Genomic DNA, 15244 nt, shown 5'->3' with positions numbered 1-15244 from the left:
TTGATTATATATAAAAGTTGCAACAAGATGGTGTCCAGAACTGAGATAGGAGCTTGGCTCTATGATGACATTCCCGCGTTGGTAGGCTCACTCTCCCAGCAGTTCCTTCGCGGGAAGGTGTTCCTCGCCGTCGAAGGCATCGGGCGGTATTCTCCCTTGACTGGAGATGAATCAGCAGGGATATCCCGGGGGGAATATGGCAAGAGACAGCCTGTGAAGACTCACAGCTCTGTCATAGATCCTTTCGGGATATAAAGGAAGGGAGATTCTCCAGATGGCGGTGGTCCAGTCTGATACGCCACTAGATGCAAGCTCGCCGTTAGATGGCCCTAAGTCGTTCGAAGTGGATTCCGCTCACCCGTCGTGTTACATCGCCCACAAACGAATGGCTGTCTGACTTCAAGATCCTGAGTACCGTTTCTACGACATGGTGTCAGCTCTTCTTCTTCTCGCTGCTGACTGAAATATTCAGTCCCCTTCCTCTCTATCTCTCGCGCTCTCTCTCTCTCTCTTTTTACTATCCTCGGGAAATCACAGGTCCCCCATACCTCTTGTAGCCACCACTCACCTCTTTATCAAACATCGTTCGCCAGGTCGAGCATTCAACTTGAATTTACGCGCTGGTTGCGTAACGGGATTCTTCCCGGCTTGCGCTCGAATGATGAAACTCCCGTCATGCCTGATCACTCTATATTAGCTTTTTCCACAAACACTCTGACAAGCCTCTAGGATCGGAGTTGCCTCAGCATAGGTTCACTCACTTCCGTTTAGGTAGTCTGTCTAATTTGCCCTGGATGACAAGGACGAAATCTCCACAGAGACAATAGTAGGAGCGCAAGACTGCTCTAGCGGATTGAGTAGGTTGAGCCGACTCGGACGAGGAGACTACAGCCCTCGATACGACTTTGGGCATGTTTGTAAAGTGTTTGAAAAGGTTGCAGTGATGGGCTTGTTGCATTTCATGCGCTTGAAGACCGCACTATCGGAAATTTTGCTTCCGCTTGATGCTCGTGGCATACATTGGCATATCAGCGCGAGCTACAACGTAGTATCTGAACAAGGAAGGGGGTATGACAGTGCGAGGTATGCAGCTACAAGACGACATTGCGACACCGGAAGATCATCGTCCTCCTTGTAAGGCGATGCGAATCCGCGAACGGAGAGATAAGGCTTTAGAAGCGGATCGAGGTGCGTTTCGAAGGTTAGAGTTGACTTCGAGGTTTCGCAGAATGGATCGAGAAGGGGAGCCGCTCGCCGCTAACTGCAGGGACGGTTTCGGTCCCAGGACGGGCGAAGTGAGCGGAGGTGTAAACACATGGGAAGTTGGCCGTAGAGGAGAGTGTTGATGCTTTGCTGCCTTTGGCGGCGTTGCCGCTATTGGAGACCCTAGGCGTTTCAGACCGTTCAGAGTCTGTGTAACGCTGCCGAATGGCATTGCGCACTCCACGTCCTCGCTCTCCGGGCTCACAAACGATCTCTGTTGAAAGGAGGTTGTGTCCGTGGTGAGCGCGTTCGCTAATTGATGGGCAGAAGGAAGCCCAAATATTGGCGAACTTTCTTGAGGTTGTCTGCTCCGAGGCGATGGGGTCCGCGGTGAAGGCTTGAACGTCGGCAGCTGCGGAGCAGATTGCATACGTCTGGGCGAAGGTCGTTCGGGGCTCGGCGTAGGAAATTCCGTTATATCAGTCAAGGTCTTTGCGGATGCTGAACGCCAGAGGGCACGGATCGAATCGTCCTGAGGTGAAGGGTGAGGATTCACCGTCCCAGAGCTGTAGCCCAAGGACTGATGTGCCGCGGCAATGAGAGCGGTGGACGTCAGAGCTAGAGTCAAGACTCAGCACTGGTCCACACAAGGCACCAACCAACTGACCGTCGGCGTATGACCTTTCAGATGGGTCAAAGATCTTTTGAAGCCGGGGAAAGCGGAGTTCATAAAGCTTGTGAACGTATGAGTATATCTCATGATAGCGGGCGATATGATTCACCTGCGACGAGGGCAGCTTGAGGAAACCCGCACCCATGATCTCGGCACAGAGCGGCTTCTCGAACAGGATCGAAGGCGTCTTGATCCCTCTTGGCATTCGGTAAGTCCAAGACAGCCCGATCAGCCGCTTGCACGAATAAGCAAAATTCAATGCCAAGCAACTATCTTGCTCACGCGCTTGAACGGATCGTCTTTGTCATATGGCTTGGTCCGCCATGAGCCGAGCCTTATCTTCGAATTGACCATCTCCAACGCGTCTCTATCGAGGCCGTAAGACACAGGGAACAGGATCTCAAAATGGGGACTCTCGAGCCGTGATTTGACTTTTTCGTGGTTCGTAAGGACGCCAATGTAGAAAGTCGTCAACACCGAAGTGTCGACTCGAAGACCTCGGGCGCGATCTGGGTCCCAGCCTGCGCCAAGGAGCACAAGATCGATGCAGTCGCCAAGGTTCGGAATGTAATCTTTCTGTCGAAAGTGTCAAGAGGACGAGAGCAACAAATTTTATGTGCATACCTTGAGTTTTACCCATCTCCAGCGAGGATCCATATACGAGGAGCGACCAGCCTTTATGACAAGACCCTCTGCGCGACTCAATCAGCGGATCCTCTTGTTCGCGAAGAGGCGTCATACCACATCGAGTCTCGTTGCATTTGTCGAACACAACCTGAAGGGCCTGCAGAGCTACGCTCCGACCGACACCCAGATCAATCGCCGTTCGCTCTGCCAAAGAAGCCTGAGTCGCCTCAGCGGTATCCCAGACCGCATCTGTGCAACTCACGAAACCTTCGATCGGCTGGAGTACAGACTCCAAGAGCTGACGCCTGCGTTCGTAGTCCTCTGTGAGAAGACTGTGCCCATCAAGATGAAGGATATCGAAGAAAGCGAGGCACAGGTGACGATTGGGATCGAGCGGTCCCTCGGCATGGCTTGCGCAATGAGCATTGACTACGAGCAGCGTGGCTCACGGATCGCCATTCTCCTCACCGCCCGTTACCCCCGCTGAGCCGAGCCACCAGAACTCTTCAATGCCAGGTCCCCGACCTCCCTGTCGGTGGCCTTCATTATAAGGTATTACTTCTGCCTCTAGAATGACCGATCGCTGGACTGGTCGTTTCAGTCCTCGTTCTGACAAGCGCCGTACCAGGCGCGGATGCTGCGGTAAGGCGTGATGTATTGGCAAGCCCAGAGCAGCAAGAATGATGCTGGCGGTCAAGGATGGCTCTTCATCATGACTCACGAATGGGTGTGTATCCTGTCGATCGTTGCATTCCTTTTCGATTTGCTGAAGATTGTGATTCGAATGTCATTATCACTTTTGACCTCGACATGTATCTGCATCCTTTATCGCATGAGTCAAAAAGTCATCGAGGTCAGGCTCACCGATAACCATCGTATTTCGTTTCAGCCCATATCGTCCCTACAGCTGGACCGTATCTTTTGCGACAGAAGGAATCCAACACAGCCTCGACAGATCGACCTTTGAGGCATTTGGGGATCTGTCATCTCATTCAGGACTCCAGAGGCGTTTCGATCACGAGCCGCACTCACCTGAACATTGACGCCAATTACCGGTCCAGCAAAGACACATTCATCTAAAGATAGTGGCTCCTCCCCGTCCCAACTCCGCATCGCTTCTGCCATATCCGCACACCAGTCCAGATCACCTTTACCATCAACGAACATGTCTGCCATACGAGGGTCCCACGCTCTCATGGCGGACAGCAGATCCAGCTGAGGTGGACCATGAGTGGACTTCATTCTCAAGAGAGATGTCGCGTTCCGGAGGGCCAGCTTCGGCAAGGGGTCAAGGAACGGTCGGATGTCCTGTAAGATGATCTGTATAAGAAGTCCCGATGCGTATGAGGAGAGATTGGAATCTCGAAACAGATGAGATAAGATGTCGGTCTGAGAGGGCGGATCACATGGAGGGACTTCGAGCTGAGAGAAAGGTGAATATGACGCCAGTTGATCCAGTCTGAGGTCGATTTCGGCTAGTGTCAGACTGGAGACTCTAGAGGTTGTCTGGGGATGATGGTGATCAGTCGTGCTGTCTTTATTCGCGGCTTCGTCTCACCCTCTCTTTGCAGACCCGCTGCACCTCCAAGCCCAAACAGCCACTTCCACCGCCTGGACTACCAGCAGAGTCCCATCTTGACAGTCCTTTGATGCGTAGTATCCTCTCCAGCTCACATGCAAGCTTCATCTCTTTCATTCCGTATCGTCTCCTGCAGCCTTCATGCGGAAACAAGATTCGAAGGACATGCTTGCCCGAACCAGGGGGTAACGGTCGGTCCAAATGATTCAGCCATGAAGTGAAGATGTCCGCCGGAGTGAACGTGCGGTTTTCACGGGAGCGAGCTTGGGGAGGATGGCTCAGACGATAGATGAGTTTGGCGAAGCTTAAGACGGCACGAGTCAATGGGCTTCACGGAATTCCCTTGAGAACCTTGACTCACCTCTCGAAAGTGATGTCCATGATGAGCGCTTTACACGGGTTGACACTCTAGCGAACGACAGAAACACAGAGACTGGCAAACAGAATATGGCCATGATCCAAGACTTCCAGTCAACAGGGCGTCATGACCGCCGCCCTACGGTACACCTGCCTTTGCTGACATTATTGGATGAATTCATACAGCTGCCAAAACCGAAATTCAATGTTCGGACGCGTCTTTGACATTCTGAAACGTGGTGCCCCGCGCCTCTCATGTGTGGCGGTGGCAATCTGCCTCATCTACCTATGGTGTGAACGGTGATGGTGTTTGCTCACATGCATGGCACTGATGGACACAAAGGAGCGGTGCCATCAGACACGGGGACCGATGCGCTTCAGCTACCAAGTCAGTCAAACCCTTACGAGGCCCAGATCTTGATAAAGGAATGAGACTTAGCCTGGTGGGACCGCAAGCACGGGTTCAAAGGTAGAATTGTTCGGCAATAGGGGCATATCTGTAGTGGTCTTGGCACTCACGCAGGTCTAAAAGAGAGCTTGGAGGCTGTTTCCTGTGCTTTCAGTAACATATCGTGCAATTTCATACTCCAGCCGATCCCCTCGTTCAAGGTACCGACAATCATCATGATGTATGTTGAATTAATTTTCCAGATCTCACTTTGCCTTTCGAGTGAGTTTATATCTCACGGAGCGCGTTCGCAACAGAATGACTGATTAGGAAAGTTGCAAGCGGTGTCTCAGCTGTGCCAATACCCCAGACTGGAGGACCTGACGCCGTCCATGCCACCATCATGGGGCGATTCCACCGAGCTCTGTGGCCGATTGACGGGCCCACCTGCAAGGATATCAAGCAAAGTGAGTGGATTGGGTATTCCCTCCTCAATACAGTGGGCGTTGATATCTACCTGGTTGATTCAGCATCCGTACCAGATTGTTTCTTGGCAGCTAGTGAGTCGGCCTTTAGATCAAAGTAGCCCTCTTATCATTTGGGATAACCTCCTATTCTAGCACTTTGTGTCCTGGCGGATCGCGCTCCTCATTGGCTGCAGTCCGCTGTCAGAAAAGTCGACCCAGAGGATGCGGACGATGGCAGTACAGTCGATACGGCAGAATTCAACATCTTCAAGTACAGGGAGCCTGAAGCGATTGAGCGGTCATCTACCGGAGCGAATCAAATGATGATAGATCAGACTTCCGACCATGTATGGACAAGAATGAATTACGCAGACGATATCATGGGTGAAGAGACTGACGGTAAAGCCACATATGAATCGACAGATATGATTCCCACATGGTCAGTCTTAGTGATACTCGATGACTGACGTCCTGTGTCGAGCTGACATCAAATCAAGGTGGGTACCAGGCTTCCAGAACGCCGCTCAGAAAATGTTTGGAGACGATTTCCTCCAAGGAGGTTACACCCTCGAAGCACTGGCAATGCTAACGAACCGAATCACGATCGACATTAGTGGTGGGACTCAGGATGAATATTGCGAGTGTTCAAGATCGGGGTAGCCTGTGCGTACTGACATCAGTGAACAGACGATATCTTCAAGAAAGCCAGTTACACCCCTGTCACGCTCGGTACAGTGGACGATCCCGGTAAATTGGTCGGAAACCACGCCTACGCTGTCCTGTCAGCTCAAATGGATGATGATGACGAGACGTGAGTCCAGTTAAGTATACCCCAAGCCCCCACGACCTGATGTGCGTGACATTGCTCGTAGTGTCACTCTCCACAATCCCTGGGGCAAGACAGACACGTACAAGTTGAAAGACATCTTCAACGATATTGCCCATGTCACGCACCTGAAAAACTGGGACATATTGAAGCCAGCTTGACGGCCCAGTCTTTCTTAACAGAAACAACCTGTCAGGCCATGAGGAGCTCCGTTGATCCATTAGACCTTGCTTGCATGCATATCATCTTTGTAACATGCCTTGTCGTTCTTGTGTCCCATGCAATATGAGGCACTGCCACGCGAAGCGCGCCAATGCATAAATCAGTCTGATCACGTGATGTTCTGAGCTTGACATCCTGGACCATATATATTGACTTCTCGAATAGCCTCTCATCCTGCTTAACAGATTCCTCAGCCAGCTGAACATGTCAGCAGAATCTCACGATGCCCTGCAGCTATTCAGATCAGCTCTCGCTTCTTCTCTACCTCCCACACTCCTCACAGCAGCTTCCGAGCCTGCCCCAAGTCTCAGGTTAGCAGCCTACATTTCCTTTGCGCAATCAACTTCGGAGCCCATCAATCTCGTCAAGGATTACGCTACGCGATACGCTAAATCAGATACGAAGGATGGCTTCTATACCGCTGCACAGATCTATCTGGCGTGGTCTGAGCGAGCTAGTGCTGTCAGAGATTACTTGATCAAAGGTCAGGCAGAGGGTGTTGGTTATGTCAGTGTAACGGATAGGAGATTCGTGTTGGACTATCTGAACGGGGGCAATGACGAGCAAGGAAGAGTTGTGCCGCTTAGTAACGATGCGGGTCAGTCTAATCCATAATTTCCCGCCCGTCTCAGCTGATTCGGATATCCAGGACCAGGCAGTTCAATGACTCTACCATCTGGTGCCGATGCTCTGCCTGCTTCTCTCGAATCCGAAGCGGGTCCCTCAAAGGTCTCTCAGCCGGCCAAGCGGAAGTACGAGGTCAATAGGGCCGACCTTGAGTTCTGCAAGAAGGTGTGTATGCAAGCTTTATCACCGTTTCGAAAGCTGATTCGTTCAGTTGCGATCAGAAGTCGTCGAGCTTCGAGATAGAAATAGCGTCTTGAGAGCATCGCAAGGGGGCAAGGTCCACGTGAGCAACTCTTGCCATCCATACAGGGTAGATCGGAGCTCACCAAATGTTACAGAGCTTTGAGTCGTTCGTCAAAGGCGTCATGGCAGAGAAGATACGAGCGTTGAGAAAATCCATGGAAGCTCCAAGTGGTCGTGGCGTAGCGCCGCAGAGTCAAGCGTCAACAGGTGCGTTCAATCGAGAAGACCTCCATCATTGACAATCGCATAGATCCATCACGCGGACCACGCAAAGCCAAGCAATCCAACCCTATCATCATGATCTCGTCGTCGCCTACGGCACTGATAACGATGTGGAATGTCCGCAGATTCTTGGAGCAGGGAATGTCAGTGTGAAATGGGATCTGCAAATCTTGTTCTTAGCTGACATTCACAAGTTTTGAACCCTCCGATGTGGCCAGACAGAGAGAGATGTCGCAGGGCAACGTCAAATCAGAGGACATGATCCCCATCATGAGGAAGAAGAGCGGTCCAGCAGGTCAGTCTGATCTCCCTCCAGGTGGAAGGCTTGCTGACATATCCTAGGAGATATCACGAGCAAGTATTATGTAGTAGATGGCGTGGAGGCTTTACAGAAGTTTGGACAAGACGCATGGTCGGCTCTTTCTCTCCGATCAGAGAATCCCAGCTGACCGATGCAGGGACCGAGTCATCTGCGTTCTCACTACCGGTCAAGCCTGGCAGTTCCGTCCGTACAAGTGGCAGGACCCAAAAACTCTATTCAGGCACGGTGAGTAGCGAGGCATGCCCTGTGACAAGGAGGTAGGTCTGATATGTTCCACAGTCAAAGGCGTGTATTTCCAGTGGAGCAACGATCCAACCAATCCTGCTGTCAGAGATTGGAATGTCCAGGAGCTGAGGGTGAGCTGACGTCTTGCTTCTGTGATTTTCCAAGACTCGGCTGATCACATTGTTCCTAGATCGACCGACTAAAGCGCCATCTTGATCAGCAAGTCGTTGCCGACTTTTGGCGTTCGCTTGAGAGCGTTAAAAGGAGATGAGCCATTGAGAGAGTTGAGCAAAGAGCATGATGCGTAAATGCATGATTGACGTTCAGAGGTACCTTCCTTTGCTGCAAGAAGCACGCATGCCATGTCAGTCTTCCTGCATTCGATCATCCTCTCCCTCCTTCCGCTCCAGTCCTCTGAGCGCATCCAGGAACTGCCTGACACCTTGACCAGCAGATTCGGGAAGACCAAGATCACGCATCATTCCTCCTGGTAGTCCGCCACTGCGCAGGGCATTGTCGAGACTCGCGATAGCGTCGGTGAACTGAGGGGCAGTGAGGATGGGAGTCAAATCTGATGCTTTCGGTTCCGAGGGGAGATTGAGACCAGACGGCAACAGAGGCGCAAGGGTCGTCGCCAGGCGGGGATTGGAAGACAAGAGCGACGAAATGTTGGCGGGGCTCAACACGTCTGTCAAGCGAGCGTCTGAGTAGATTTGGTATCAGCATAGGCTTTCAGAGAGTATGAGGATCGTTGCACCTTCTTGAGCCTCCCCTAGACCCCCATTCTGAGCCCATTCGACTAAGAGCCTCGCCATCTCCTCGTTCGTAGCTGTTGCTCCAGATGCAGACGCCGGAGCTGACGACCCGCTCGCCTGAGCTACAGGCTGAGAAGATGGGATAGGAGGCCCAGGTTCCCGATTCGACAACCTCGGTGCACCTGGCGTAGGAGGATGGCTTCGCTCTTCTTGAGCTGGAGCGGAAGTTGTCGGGCGGTCAGGCAAAGGTGCGCTGCCGGGTCTACGGAGCGTCATCAGGTCTGCACGATGATGAGATGCAGAATCACTCACTGGTAAGAAGGGTCTTGGAGGAGCTCGTTGATGTCCACTTCGTCCCGAACATCGCTCTCAGTCGATCTTCGTTGGAACCAGAACTGGGATGGATGAGCGCAGACTCGTCGGGACACAATAAGCTCACAAAGTATTTCTGGTCTGAACTGGAGAACTTGAGGATGCATGTTCGTCCAGAAGGGTCCTATAGAGAGTCAGGTTGGTTCTGAAGGCTCGTGACTGCTAACATACTTGAGGGACCTTTTCAAAGGTCGCTTCGCCAGGAAAGATGATGAGGTCCTGCGTCGCGTTAGTCATCGTGACGATCGAACGACCAATAGCTCACATTCTCAGTCAGCCCATTCTGTCTGTTCTTCCACGCTGCGCAGCACCGCGCGTTAGCACTAACAAGGGAACGTTGATTACCAGTTCAACTCACCAAAGTGCATCAGGTCGTCTTCAACATACATCTCAATCAATCCCTTGTCAGGAGACGCATCGACCCATTTGTCATGTTGATGCCGTCTGAGCGATCGACCGGCGGGAATAGAGACGATAGGAGGCATGTTTGATCACTCGTGTCAGAACGCGATAGAAGCAACGAGTGATCAATTCAAGGATGATGGAATCAGCAATCGCGACCCGGCGAGTTGAGAATAGACCACGTGGCGGTTGTCCTCCTGGGCTTTCAATTGGCACACCGTCTCTGAGTTCAGCCAAAAGCATATATAGGGCAACGGCTCCCAGTATACTACACCATCTCTTTAGATACCTGTGGCTGCACACAATGATCTACTTCCATATGATGTCCCAAAGACCACTAATCATCATCGTGAATCAATATCTTCGTCTCCTCCACGACAACGGGGACAGGCGCAGGGTCCTCAGGCTTCGCCATAGCATCAATACTCGGACCAGCTTCCTCCTCATTCGCAGCAGCACCGCTTTCGTCACCATCCTCGTCGCTATCCGAGTCTTGCCCCGGCCTCTTGAACATGACTTTGCCTCCTGAACCATGCTCCAACTTTCTCAGTTTTGAACCTCCTCCACCTCCTCCTTCAGCAGATCCAGTAAGTCCATCATCTCCTTTACGTCCTTGTTTGCGCTTCTGTCGCTTGGCTCGATTCTTCGCTGTCTTCGCTTCTGTCGCTGCGTCTCGGGCATCTTGACGGGCTTGGAACGCTTTTTGCTCCTCGATCTGCGATGAGGCAAGGACATCCAGAAAGGAGGCAAAGGAAGGACGTTAACAGTATGTAAAGCGAGAAGGAGCGATGGTAGTGTAGCAGTGTCCAGATGGTTGACAGTCACATGGTGGGAGAAGTTGCTCACATCAGCAGCGGTTCCAATTCTTGCAAGTGTGCCAGAAACACCCACCTGTCTGTTCTTATCCTCCATCATCTTTAATCGCTCATACTCTCTCCTTCTACTCTGCTTGTATACGTGAAATTCACCTGATCCAGCTCCGGAAGAAGATCCTTGGACATTCTTCATCATCTCTCGAGGTGCTCGTAGAGTCCGTTCTTTCGGTCCAGTAGGGAGTGCAATCTCTTTCGTGGGATTTGCAAATAGTTTTTCAAGCTACATGATGGTCAGCAAGACCTCTACCATACCAAACGATTTCCGCTGTGAGAGATATCGCGAAAGATTTGCCAGCAGTTTGAGGAGCAGATCCACCTCGAATGACGTCCCACTCACCCTTATCCTCTGAATATCATCCGCATCATACTTGACCCTCGTCGAAGGACCAGCATTTGGCTTTGCCACACTGGGTTCAGCCGGAGGACTGAAAGATCTTCCACGCAGCTCAGGAGACAATGATCCCCTGTCCCAGCGATCAACAGGCATTCTAAGTGTGACTGAATGAGAGAGTGAGGGAGTGAAGCAGACGAAGAAGGCTGCAGTCGAGGTTCTGCAACCCATTTAACAGGCAGAAAAGATTACGTAATTATCTACGGTCATGATATTTAAGCATAAACTCATCCGAAACGCTCGGACCGTCTATCAGAGACACATTCCTTGGCAAAAGATATCCAAAATGTTCAGACATTCGATTGAAACTTGATGAACTTGACACCTGCTGCGTCTTGAGAGCATCTATGGGGCATCACTGATAGCTTTTGAACAGAACTGCAGTGCCCTCCCCCTTTCTGATCGTATCCTCAGGATCGTCACACGACACAAAGGACCTCCCTCGGAGACAAGTACCGACTCGCGTGGCCCTTCCATTGTTTCGATAGTCCTTTGCAGCGCGCGTTCAGCTACGACAAGGGAAGTCTCGCGACTGTACTCTGTCTGGTGACTGTAGTCAGATCAAGACACCATCTATGAGCCAGAGGGTATTCATTTGTACTACGACACTTGCACTTCGACCCTGCCTTGGCCGAGACCACCCAATTCTCGAACGATCATGGCGCCGTATCTTGGTAAAAATTACAACCCGCGATTTGTTCACCCAAGGAGCCATAGAGCCCGTATGGAACAACGCAGTAGCTCTGGAGTATCCATCGATAGTCACGACCGACACGACCGACGTAACTCTGTTCCAGCTAAGTATGAACATGGAGACCTGAGCGTTTGTCGATCGCTTAGCTTGGGGCATGATGGCCGGCAGCAGAGGAATAAGCCATACGACCGCCAGCAACCAGACCCCAGTCAAGCGACACAGAATCTCAACACTCATCTGAAGATCCCAAGCGATCGCAAAGGAGATCAAGACCACGCTCATGGCTTCGCATCTGGCGAAACGGCCAACCAAGATCCCTCAATCGTCGCAATTCCGATCCCCTCGGTCGGTGAAACCCAACTCGTAACTGGGAATCGAATATACAATGAAACTCTCCAGCCCGAACTCAACTCTCTGCAGAAGCTCAGGGAGTTCAAACTACAACTCGAGGCGAGCAGGAGCATGCTCGAGAAAGGGATAGACTCATACGAGCCAAAATCCCTTGCAGTGATGGCAGCAACCTTCCTCCAGCGACAGAGCGTCTCCACCACTGTGCCAGCGGACTACTCATCGGAGGCAGCGGCCGAGGTCGAGGCGGACCTGGATGCATCCTCTCATATCGAGCAATCAGGATCCATTCTGAGGGATTCCCAGGATCTTCGCGTAGAGGTTCTGGGGAGTCCGTCCGAGCCCGGAGAGATCACGGTGGACAGTGATTTGTCGGGCCAAGTCGGTGATCGACAGGTTCAACTCAAGGCCAAGCTACAGAACAGGCGAGGCGTTCCTCAGCATGAACGAATCGCTCGGCAAATTTCGACAGAAAATGGGAGTTTTGACCAAGCAGTGTCTCCAACGACGCTAGGCCAAACTGATGGCACTCTGACACTGGCCAAGGAAGGGACAATTGGGAAGAAACATGATGAATATGGATTTTCAAACTTTGCGACATACAGTATTCGTGAAACATCAGAGCATTCTTCACGCAACTCTTCTGGCCGGACGTTGTCTCTAGAGCAGAGATTGGAATTCGCCGACTATCCATCCTCACATAGCCGAATCGTTGTTTCCCCTGCCAGATCCACTGTCTATCAGGATCCAAGCAGGTAAGCTGAGGTTGCGTTCTCTTCTCCTTGTTCTAACGTATTCAGGCAAAAGTCTCGTCCCGAGGCACCTCGCGACAGTCTTTTGAGCAGGATCGGCGATGGATTGGTATCTCAGCATCAACAAAATGCCTTGACTTCGCCAACAAAGCGAGGATATGGCGGTCGGCGTGCTGATGCTCATCGAAGAAGCTCATCACCACAGAAGCAACTGTGTGGTCGAAGATCTGATCATGGCGTGCCACATAGAGACGATATACAGAGACCCAATGCCCAAACGAGGCCTTCTGTTGCGGATCAAGAGATTCTGACTACCCTTGCGGGTCTCAAAGCACAAATTGCCAAATCGGAGGCACAGCTCTCAACTCCTGCTCAGCTTGCAAGTCCCGTCAGGATTGTCCAGCCGAATTGCGTGGCTCGGCCGTACGATGCCAGACCTCACCCTGCGTCACCGTATAAGTCGTCGCTTCCACGACATGAGACCAGCCACGCTGACGAGGTTGGGCAGAGGGAGCATCAGATGTACAGCAGCGCGAGATCTCCCGTCAGACATTCACCATATCCTCTGTCCCCTCGCAGACCATCGAATTCAGATTGGAGGGATCGGGATCGACGACCGAGCCCTGACCGCGAGAGTGTACTACCTCCTTGGAAACGCGAGTCCAAGGGATCCCATTCGACAGCCTACAGTCGAGACGATACAATGAGGAGGAGGGATGACGATCGACATGTGGGGTACAAAGTCTTCAGACGAGACTCAGAGTATTCGTTTGATCTTGACTATGGACGTCAAGGATCTTCAGGGGATGACGTCGGACGACGAAAGTCGTCCAGTGGTGGAAGTGCTGGAAGTCGTGGTGGACGCGGACGAGGCAGGGGAGGATCCTCGAATCGTGGACGAGGAGCGAGATTTGATGGACCTGCCAGGTTTTGAGCCTCGAACAAGCGACAAATCATCTCAGAAGGCTCACGGTAACGGTATTTGCATTTCCCGGATACATGATAGCATTGTAAAGCAGAGATCTCGCATCATGCACATTCATGCCTTTCATACAACAGGCTACGAATACAATGAGGCGACGATTAGACCCATGATCTCGATCACAGCCGCACCTTTAGCGACGCGTCGAGCGAGGCAGAAGGGTGTATCATGGTCCATTCGAGAAATTAGCAAGTCCAGGCTTGCTCAGAGGCGCCTGTCCACCACTTTCGACGCGCATCATGGCAAGCTGTTGCGGATCCCCAGGCAAACTATACACCAACCCATTTGTACCAAGTCGCACCCTGAACCCTGATCAGCTCTATCGCTTGTGACAAGTCATCGGTCACTCACCCCTACATTCTCCTTCACTACGAGTTTCTTCCCCACCAGAGCGATAAGACACTTGTTGACTTTTGCTTGAGGCAACTGAGGTGGATCAAGCAAGTCTTTCACTGAGGATAGAAGGTGTCAGATCACAAGATTCTTGGCGTGATGTATGGCGTTACTTACTGGCTGCTCCCGCTGGCTTATCCATCAGTTTGTTGATTATCGTTTCCATATGCTGTCGCTGCGCCTGAGTTCGATCAGTCTCGTCGCGCGCCGGAGAAGACATGGCCTTACCGGCTGTGCTCCGCGATATTCCAACGGTAACATGTCAATGTATCCAGATATCTCTACCTGCGGATGAGATCGGTCAGCTTTCGGACCCCTTGAACCACTTTGTTCCATGTCGACGCACCATTCTCCTCTTCTTCTTGTCCACTGCGGCCTTCTTTGCCGCAGCGCTTGGTCCCGCAGCGACACTCTTCTTCGGTGCTAGACTCTTCCTCGGCGGAGGTGATGGACTGCCAGTCTCAGTCTTGTATGTCATATCCGCTATGGGTGTCGCTGTGGCCTTCCTTGAGGATTCAGTTGGCCCATCCTTTTTCTGGGCGCGCTTCTGAACTGCCGCCATAGCCTCTGTAAAGGAATCAGCCGGATCAAAAGACGCAGATCGAGAAACCATTGTCGACTTGCCCTCGAGCTGTGGTAATCGACTATACGTCGACTCGCTAGGCGCCTGAACACCATTCATTAGCTTCCTATTTTTCGATGACCCCATGCCCCCCGCCTACTCACCTGAGGCCACTCGACGCAGAACGCATTCATCTTCAAAGCGTACATCCAGGCCGCAAAACTCTCATTGAATGTCCCCAAGGCATCGTGCATCTCGTTCAAATGCTCAATGTTCGCAGCTAGCGTCGCGGCTTCATCCGCTAATTCCATCATCGCTGGTCCTAGGAAGTCCAGTCCAGATGGCGAGGCCGCGGATCGATCCTGAGATCTAGCGAGGGTCGATAGCGAGCCTGTGGATATGCGGCGCAATGGGTGAGGTGGTTGAGGTGCCATCTTGTAGTGTGTCTAGTGCGTTTGAGTCAAATGAATGATGATAGCAACTTTCCTCTCATCAAGCTCGAATTGTTTTCAACGGACTTCGTCGGACGCGACACGCGGCGAAAGTTTCTCACGGTGGATTGACACGCGAATGATTTAAGAAGTCCGTTCGAGCGGCAACTCTGAAATGCTCTGTTATCTTGCTTCTGCTCCGTTGTCATCCCTGACTTGGGTCTGTAGGGTTCACATAGGCCTCATGGACACGAAGCTAGTGAACGAGCCATGACAAGCTCTTCCAATGGCTCCGAGCCAAAGAGC

At 51.9% G+C, this 15244-nt stretch overlaps 8 protein-coding genes across 8 annotated transcripts; 3 read left to right on the top strand and 5 right to left on the bottom strand.

Moving 5' to 3' along the window:
• Nucleotides 1-7: 7 nt before the first annotated feature.
• BD324DRAFT_623602 (hypothetical protein) lies at nucleotides 8-929 on the bottom strand. The gene is made up of 5 exons (XM_022015606.1): nucleotides 762-929; nucleotides 569-679; nucleotides 359-420; nucleotides 226-301; nucleotides 8-160 (listed from the first exon to the last, which is right to left on the bottom strand). Exons 1-5 carry the CDS (start codon nucleotides 911-913, stop codon nucleotides 88-90), a joined length of 474 nt encoding a protein of 157 aa, XP_021871856.1. The 5' UTR covers nucleotides 914-929; the 3' UTR covers nucleotides 8-87.
• Nucleotides 930-1120: 191 nt separating this feature from the next.
• Nucleotides 1121-4463, bottom strand: BD324DRAFT_650411 (hypothetical protein; the record flags this gene model as incomplete). The annotated part of the gene is made up of 14 exons (XM_022018142.1): nucleotides 1121-1821; nucleotides 1871-1937; nucleotides 1986-2111; nucleotides 2159-2452; nucleotides 2501-2568; nucleotides 2618-2720; nucleotides 2766-2913; nucleotides 2953-3086; nucleotides 3129-3189; nucleotides 3225-3326; nucleotides 3368-3483; nucleotides 3536-4009; nucleotides 4062-4386; nucleotides 4444-4463. 14 exons carry the CDS (start codon nucleotides 4461-4463, stop codon nucleotides 1121-1123), a joined length of 2739 nt encoding a protein of 912 aa, XP_021871855.1.
• Nucleotides 4464-5230: 767 nt separating this feature from the next.
• On the top strand, nucleotides 5231-6281 carry BD324DRAFT_650410 (hypothetical protein; the record flags this gene model as incomplete). The annotated part of the gene is made up of 6 exons (XM_022018141.1): nucleotides 5231-5294; nucleotides 5358-5387; nucleotides 5448-5733; nucleotides 5792-5910; nucleotides 5982-6105; nucleotides 6167-6281. 6 exons carry the CDS (start codon nucleotides 5231-5233, stop codon nucleotides 6279-6281), a joined length of 738 nt encoding a protein of 245 aa, XP_021871854.1.
• Nucleotides 6282-6514: 233 nt separating this feature from the next.
• Nucleotides 6515-8311, top strand: BD324DRAFT_623598 (RNA pol II accessory factor, Cdc73 family-domain-containing protein). The gene is made up of 10 exons (XM_022015605.1): nucleotides 6515-6940; nucleotides 6992-7134; nucleotides 7181-7252; nucleotides 7308-7419; nucleotides 7463-7577; nucleotides 7629-7729; nucleotides 7777-7846; nucleotides 7893-7981; nucleotides 8036-8112; nucleotides 8172-8311. The coding sequence occupies exons 1-10, from the start codon at nucleotides 6547-6549 to the stop codon at nucleotides 8250-8252; spliced, it is 1254 nt and encodes a 417-aa protein (XP_021871853.1). The 5' UTR covers nucleotides 6515-6546; the 3' UTR covers nucleotides 8253-8311.
• Nucleotides 8312-9634, bottom strand: BD324DRAFT_623597 (proteasome complex subunit Rpn13 ubiquitin receptor-domain-containing protein). Its single transcript, XM_022015604.1, has 7 exons — nucleotides 9467-9634; nucleotides 9374-9408; nucleotides 9280-9327; nucleotides 9176-9232; nucleotides 9049-9131; nucleotides 8739-8998; nucleotides 8312-8684 (listed from the first exon to the last, which is right to left on the bottom strand). Exons 1-7 carry the CDS (start codon nucleotides 9591-9593, stop codon nucleotides 8347-8349), a joined length of 948 nt encoding a protein of 315 aa, XP_021871852.1. The 5' UTR covers nucleotides 9594-9634; the 3' UTR covers nucleotides 8312-8346.
• A 92-nt stretch (nucleotides 9635-9726) lies between these two features.
• BD324DRAFT_623595 (hypothetical protein) lies at nucleotides 9727-10913 on the bottom strand. Its single transcript, XM_022015603.1, has 3 exons — nucleotides 10723-10913; nucleotides 10402-10605; nucleotides 9727-10225 (listed from the first exon to the last, which is right to left on the bottom strand). The coding sequence occupies exons 1-3, from the start codon at nucleotides 10870-10872 to the stop codon at nucleotides 9848-9850; spliced, it is 732 nt and encodes a 243-aa protein (XP_021871851.1). The 5' UTR covers nucleotides 10873-10913; the 3' UTR covers nucleotides 9727-9847.
• Nucleotides 10914-11050: 137 nt separating this feature from the next.
• On the top strand, nucleotides 11051-13616 carry BD324DRAFT_623589 (hypothetical protein). Its single transcript, XM_022015602.1, has 2 exons — nucleotides 11051-12573; nucleotides 12619-13616. Exons 1-2 carry the CDS (start codon nucleotides 11435-11437, stop codon nucleotides 13502-13504), a joined length of 2025 nt encoding a protein of 674 aa, XP_021871850.1. The 5' UTR covers nucleotides 11051-11434; the 3' UTR covers nucleotides 13505-13616.
• On the bottom strand, nucleotides 13593-14981 carry BD324DRAFT_623588 (DASH complex subunit Dam1-domain-containing protein). The gene is made up of 7 exons (XM_022015601.1): nucleotides 14672-14981; nucleotides 14570-14612; nucleotides 14292-14512; nucleotides 14174-14230; nucleotides 14063-14126; nucleotides 13904-14004; nucleotides 13593-13854 (listed from the first exon to the last, which is right to left on the bottom strand). Exons 1-7 carry the CDS (start codon nucleotides 14939-14941, stop codon nucleotides 13822-13824), a joined length of 789 nt encoding a protein of 262 aa, XP_021871849.1. The 5' UTR covers nucleotides 14942-14981; the 3' UTR covers nucleotides 13593-13821.
• Between the last annotated feature and the right edge of the window lie 263 nt (nucleotides 14982-15244).

Source organism: Kockovaella imperatae (assembly GCF_002102565.1).
Source record: "Kockovaella imperatae strain NRRL Y-17943 chromosome Unknown BD324scaffold_5, whole genome shotgun sequence".
NCBI classification, from domain to species: Eukaryota; Fungi; Basidiomycota; class Tremellomycetes; order Tremellales; family Cuniculitremaceae; genus Kockovaella; species Kockovaella imperatae.
The sequence above is the reverse complement of the archived record's forward strand: the minus strand, read 5'-3'. Positions and strand labels throughout refer to the sequence as shown.

Bases quoted from the DNA above. Each gene is read 5' to 3' on its own strand.
- BD324DRAFT_623602 (XM_022015606.1), bottom strand. From the start codon at position 913: ATGCCCAAAGTCGTATCGAGGGCTGTAGTCTCCTCGTCCGAGTCGGCT. The intron at 421-568 runs GTGAGTGGTGGC...ACCATGTCGTAG, and splicing joins GAACGATGTTTGATAAAGAG to AAACGGTACTCAGGATCTTG. The intron at 302-358 runs GTGAGCGGAATC...GCTTGCATCTAG, and splicing joins TGGGCGATGTAACACGACGG to TGGCGTATCAGACTGGACCA.
- BD324DRAFT_623598 (XM_022015605.1), top strand. From the start codon at position 6,547: ATGTCAGCAGAATCTCACGATGCCCTGCAGCTATTCAGATCAGCTCTC. The intron at 6,941-6,991 runs GTCAGTCTAATC...TCGGATATCCAG, and splicing joins GCCGCTTAGTAACGATGCGG to GACCAGGCAGTTCAATGACT. The intron at 7,847-7,892 runs GTCGGCTCTTTC...TGACCGATGCAG, and splicing joins AAGTTTGGACAAGACGCATG to GGACCGAGTCATCTGCGTTC.
- BD324DRAFT_623597 (XM_022015604.1), bottom strand. From the start codon at position 9,593: ATGCCTCCTATCGTCTCTATTCCCGCCGGTCGATCGCTCAGACGGCAT. The intron at 9,328-9,373 runs GTGAGCTATTGG...AACGCGACGCAG, and splicing joins AGAATGGGCTGACTGAGAAT to GACCTCATCATCTTTCCTGG. The intron at 8,999-9,048 runs GTGAGTGATTCT...GACGCTCCGTAG, and splicing joins CTCCAAGACCCTTCTTACCA to ACCCGGCAGCGCACCTTTGC.
- BD324DRAFT_623595 (XM_022015603.1), bottom strand. From the start codon at position 10,872: ATGCCTGTTGATCGCTGGGACAGGGGATCATTGTCTCCTGAGCTGCGT. The intron at 10,606-10,722 runs GTGAGTGGGACG...ACCATCATGTAG, and splicing joins ATGATATTCAGAGGATAAGG to CTTGAAAAACTATTTGCAAA. The intron at 10,226-10,401 runs GTGGGTGTTTCT...GCCTCATCGCAG, and splicing joins TGGAGGATAAGAACAGACAG to ATCGAGGAGCAAAAAGCGTT.
- BD324DRAFT_623589 (XM_022015602.1), top strand. From the start codon at position 11,435: ATGGCGCCGTATCTTGGTAAAAATTACAACCCGCGATTTGTTCACCCA. The intron at 12,574-12,618 runs GTAAGCTGAGGT...TAACGTATTCAG, and splicing joins GTCTATCAGGATCCAAGCAG to GCAAAAGTCTCGTCCCGAGG.
- BD324DRAFT_623588 (XM_022015601.1), bottom strand. From the start codon at position 14,941: ATGGCACCTCAACCACCTCACCCATTGCGCCGCATATCCACAGGCTCG. The intron at 14,127-14,173 runs GTAAGGCCATGT...GATCGAACTCAG, and splicing joins AATATCGCGGAGCACAGCCG to GCGCAGCGACAGCATATGGA. The intron at 13,855-13,903 runs GTGAGTGACCGA...ATCAGGGTTCAG, and splicing joins TAGTGAAGGAGAATGTAGGG to GGTGCGACTTGGTACAAATG.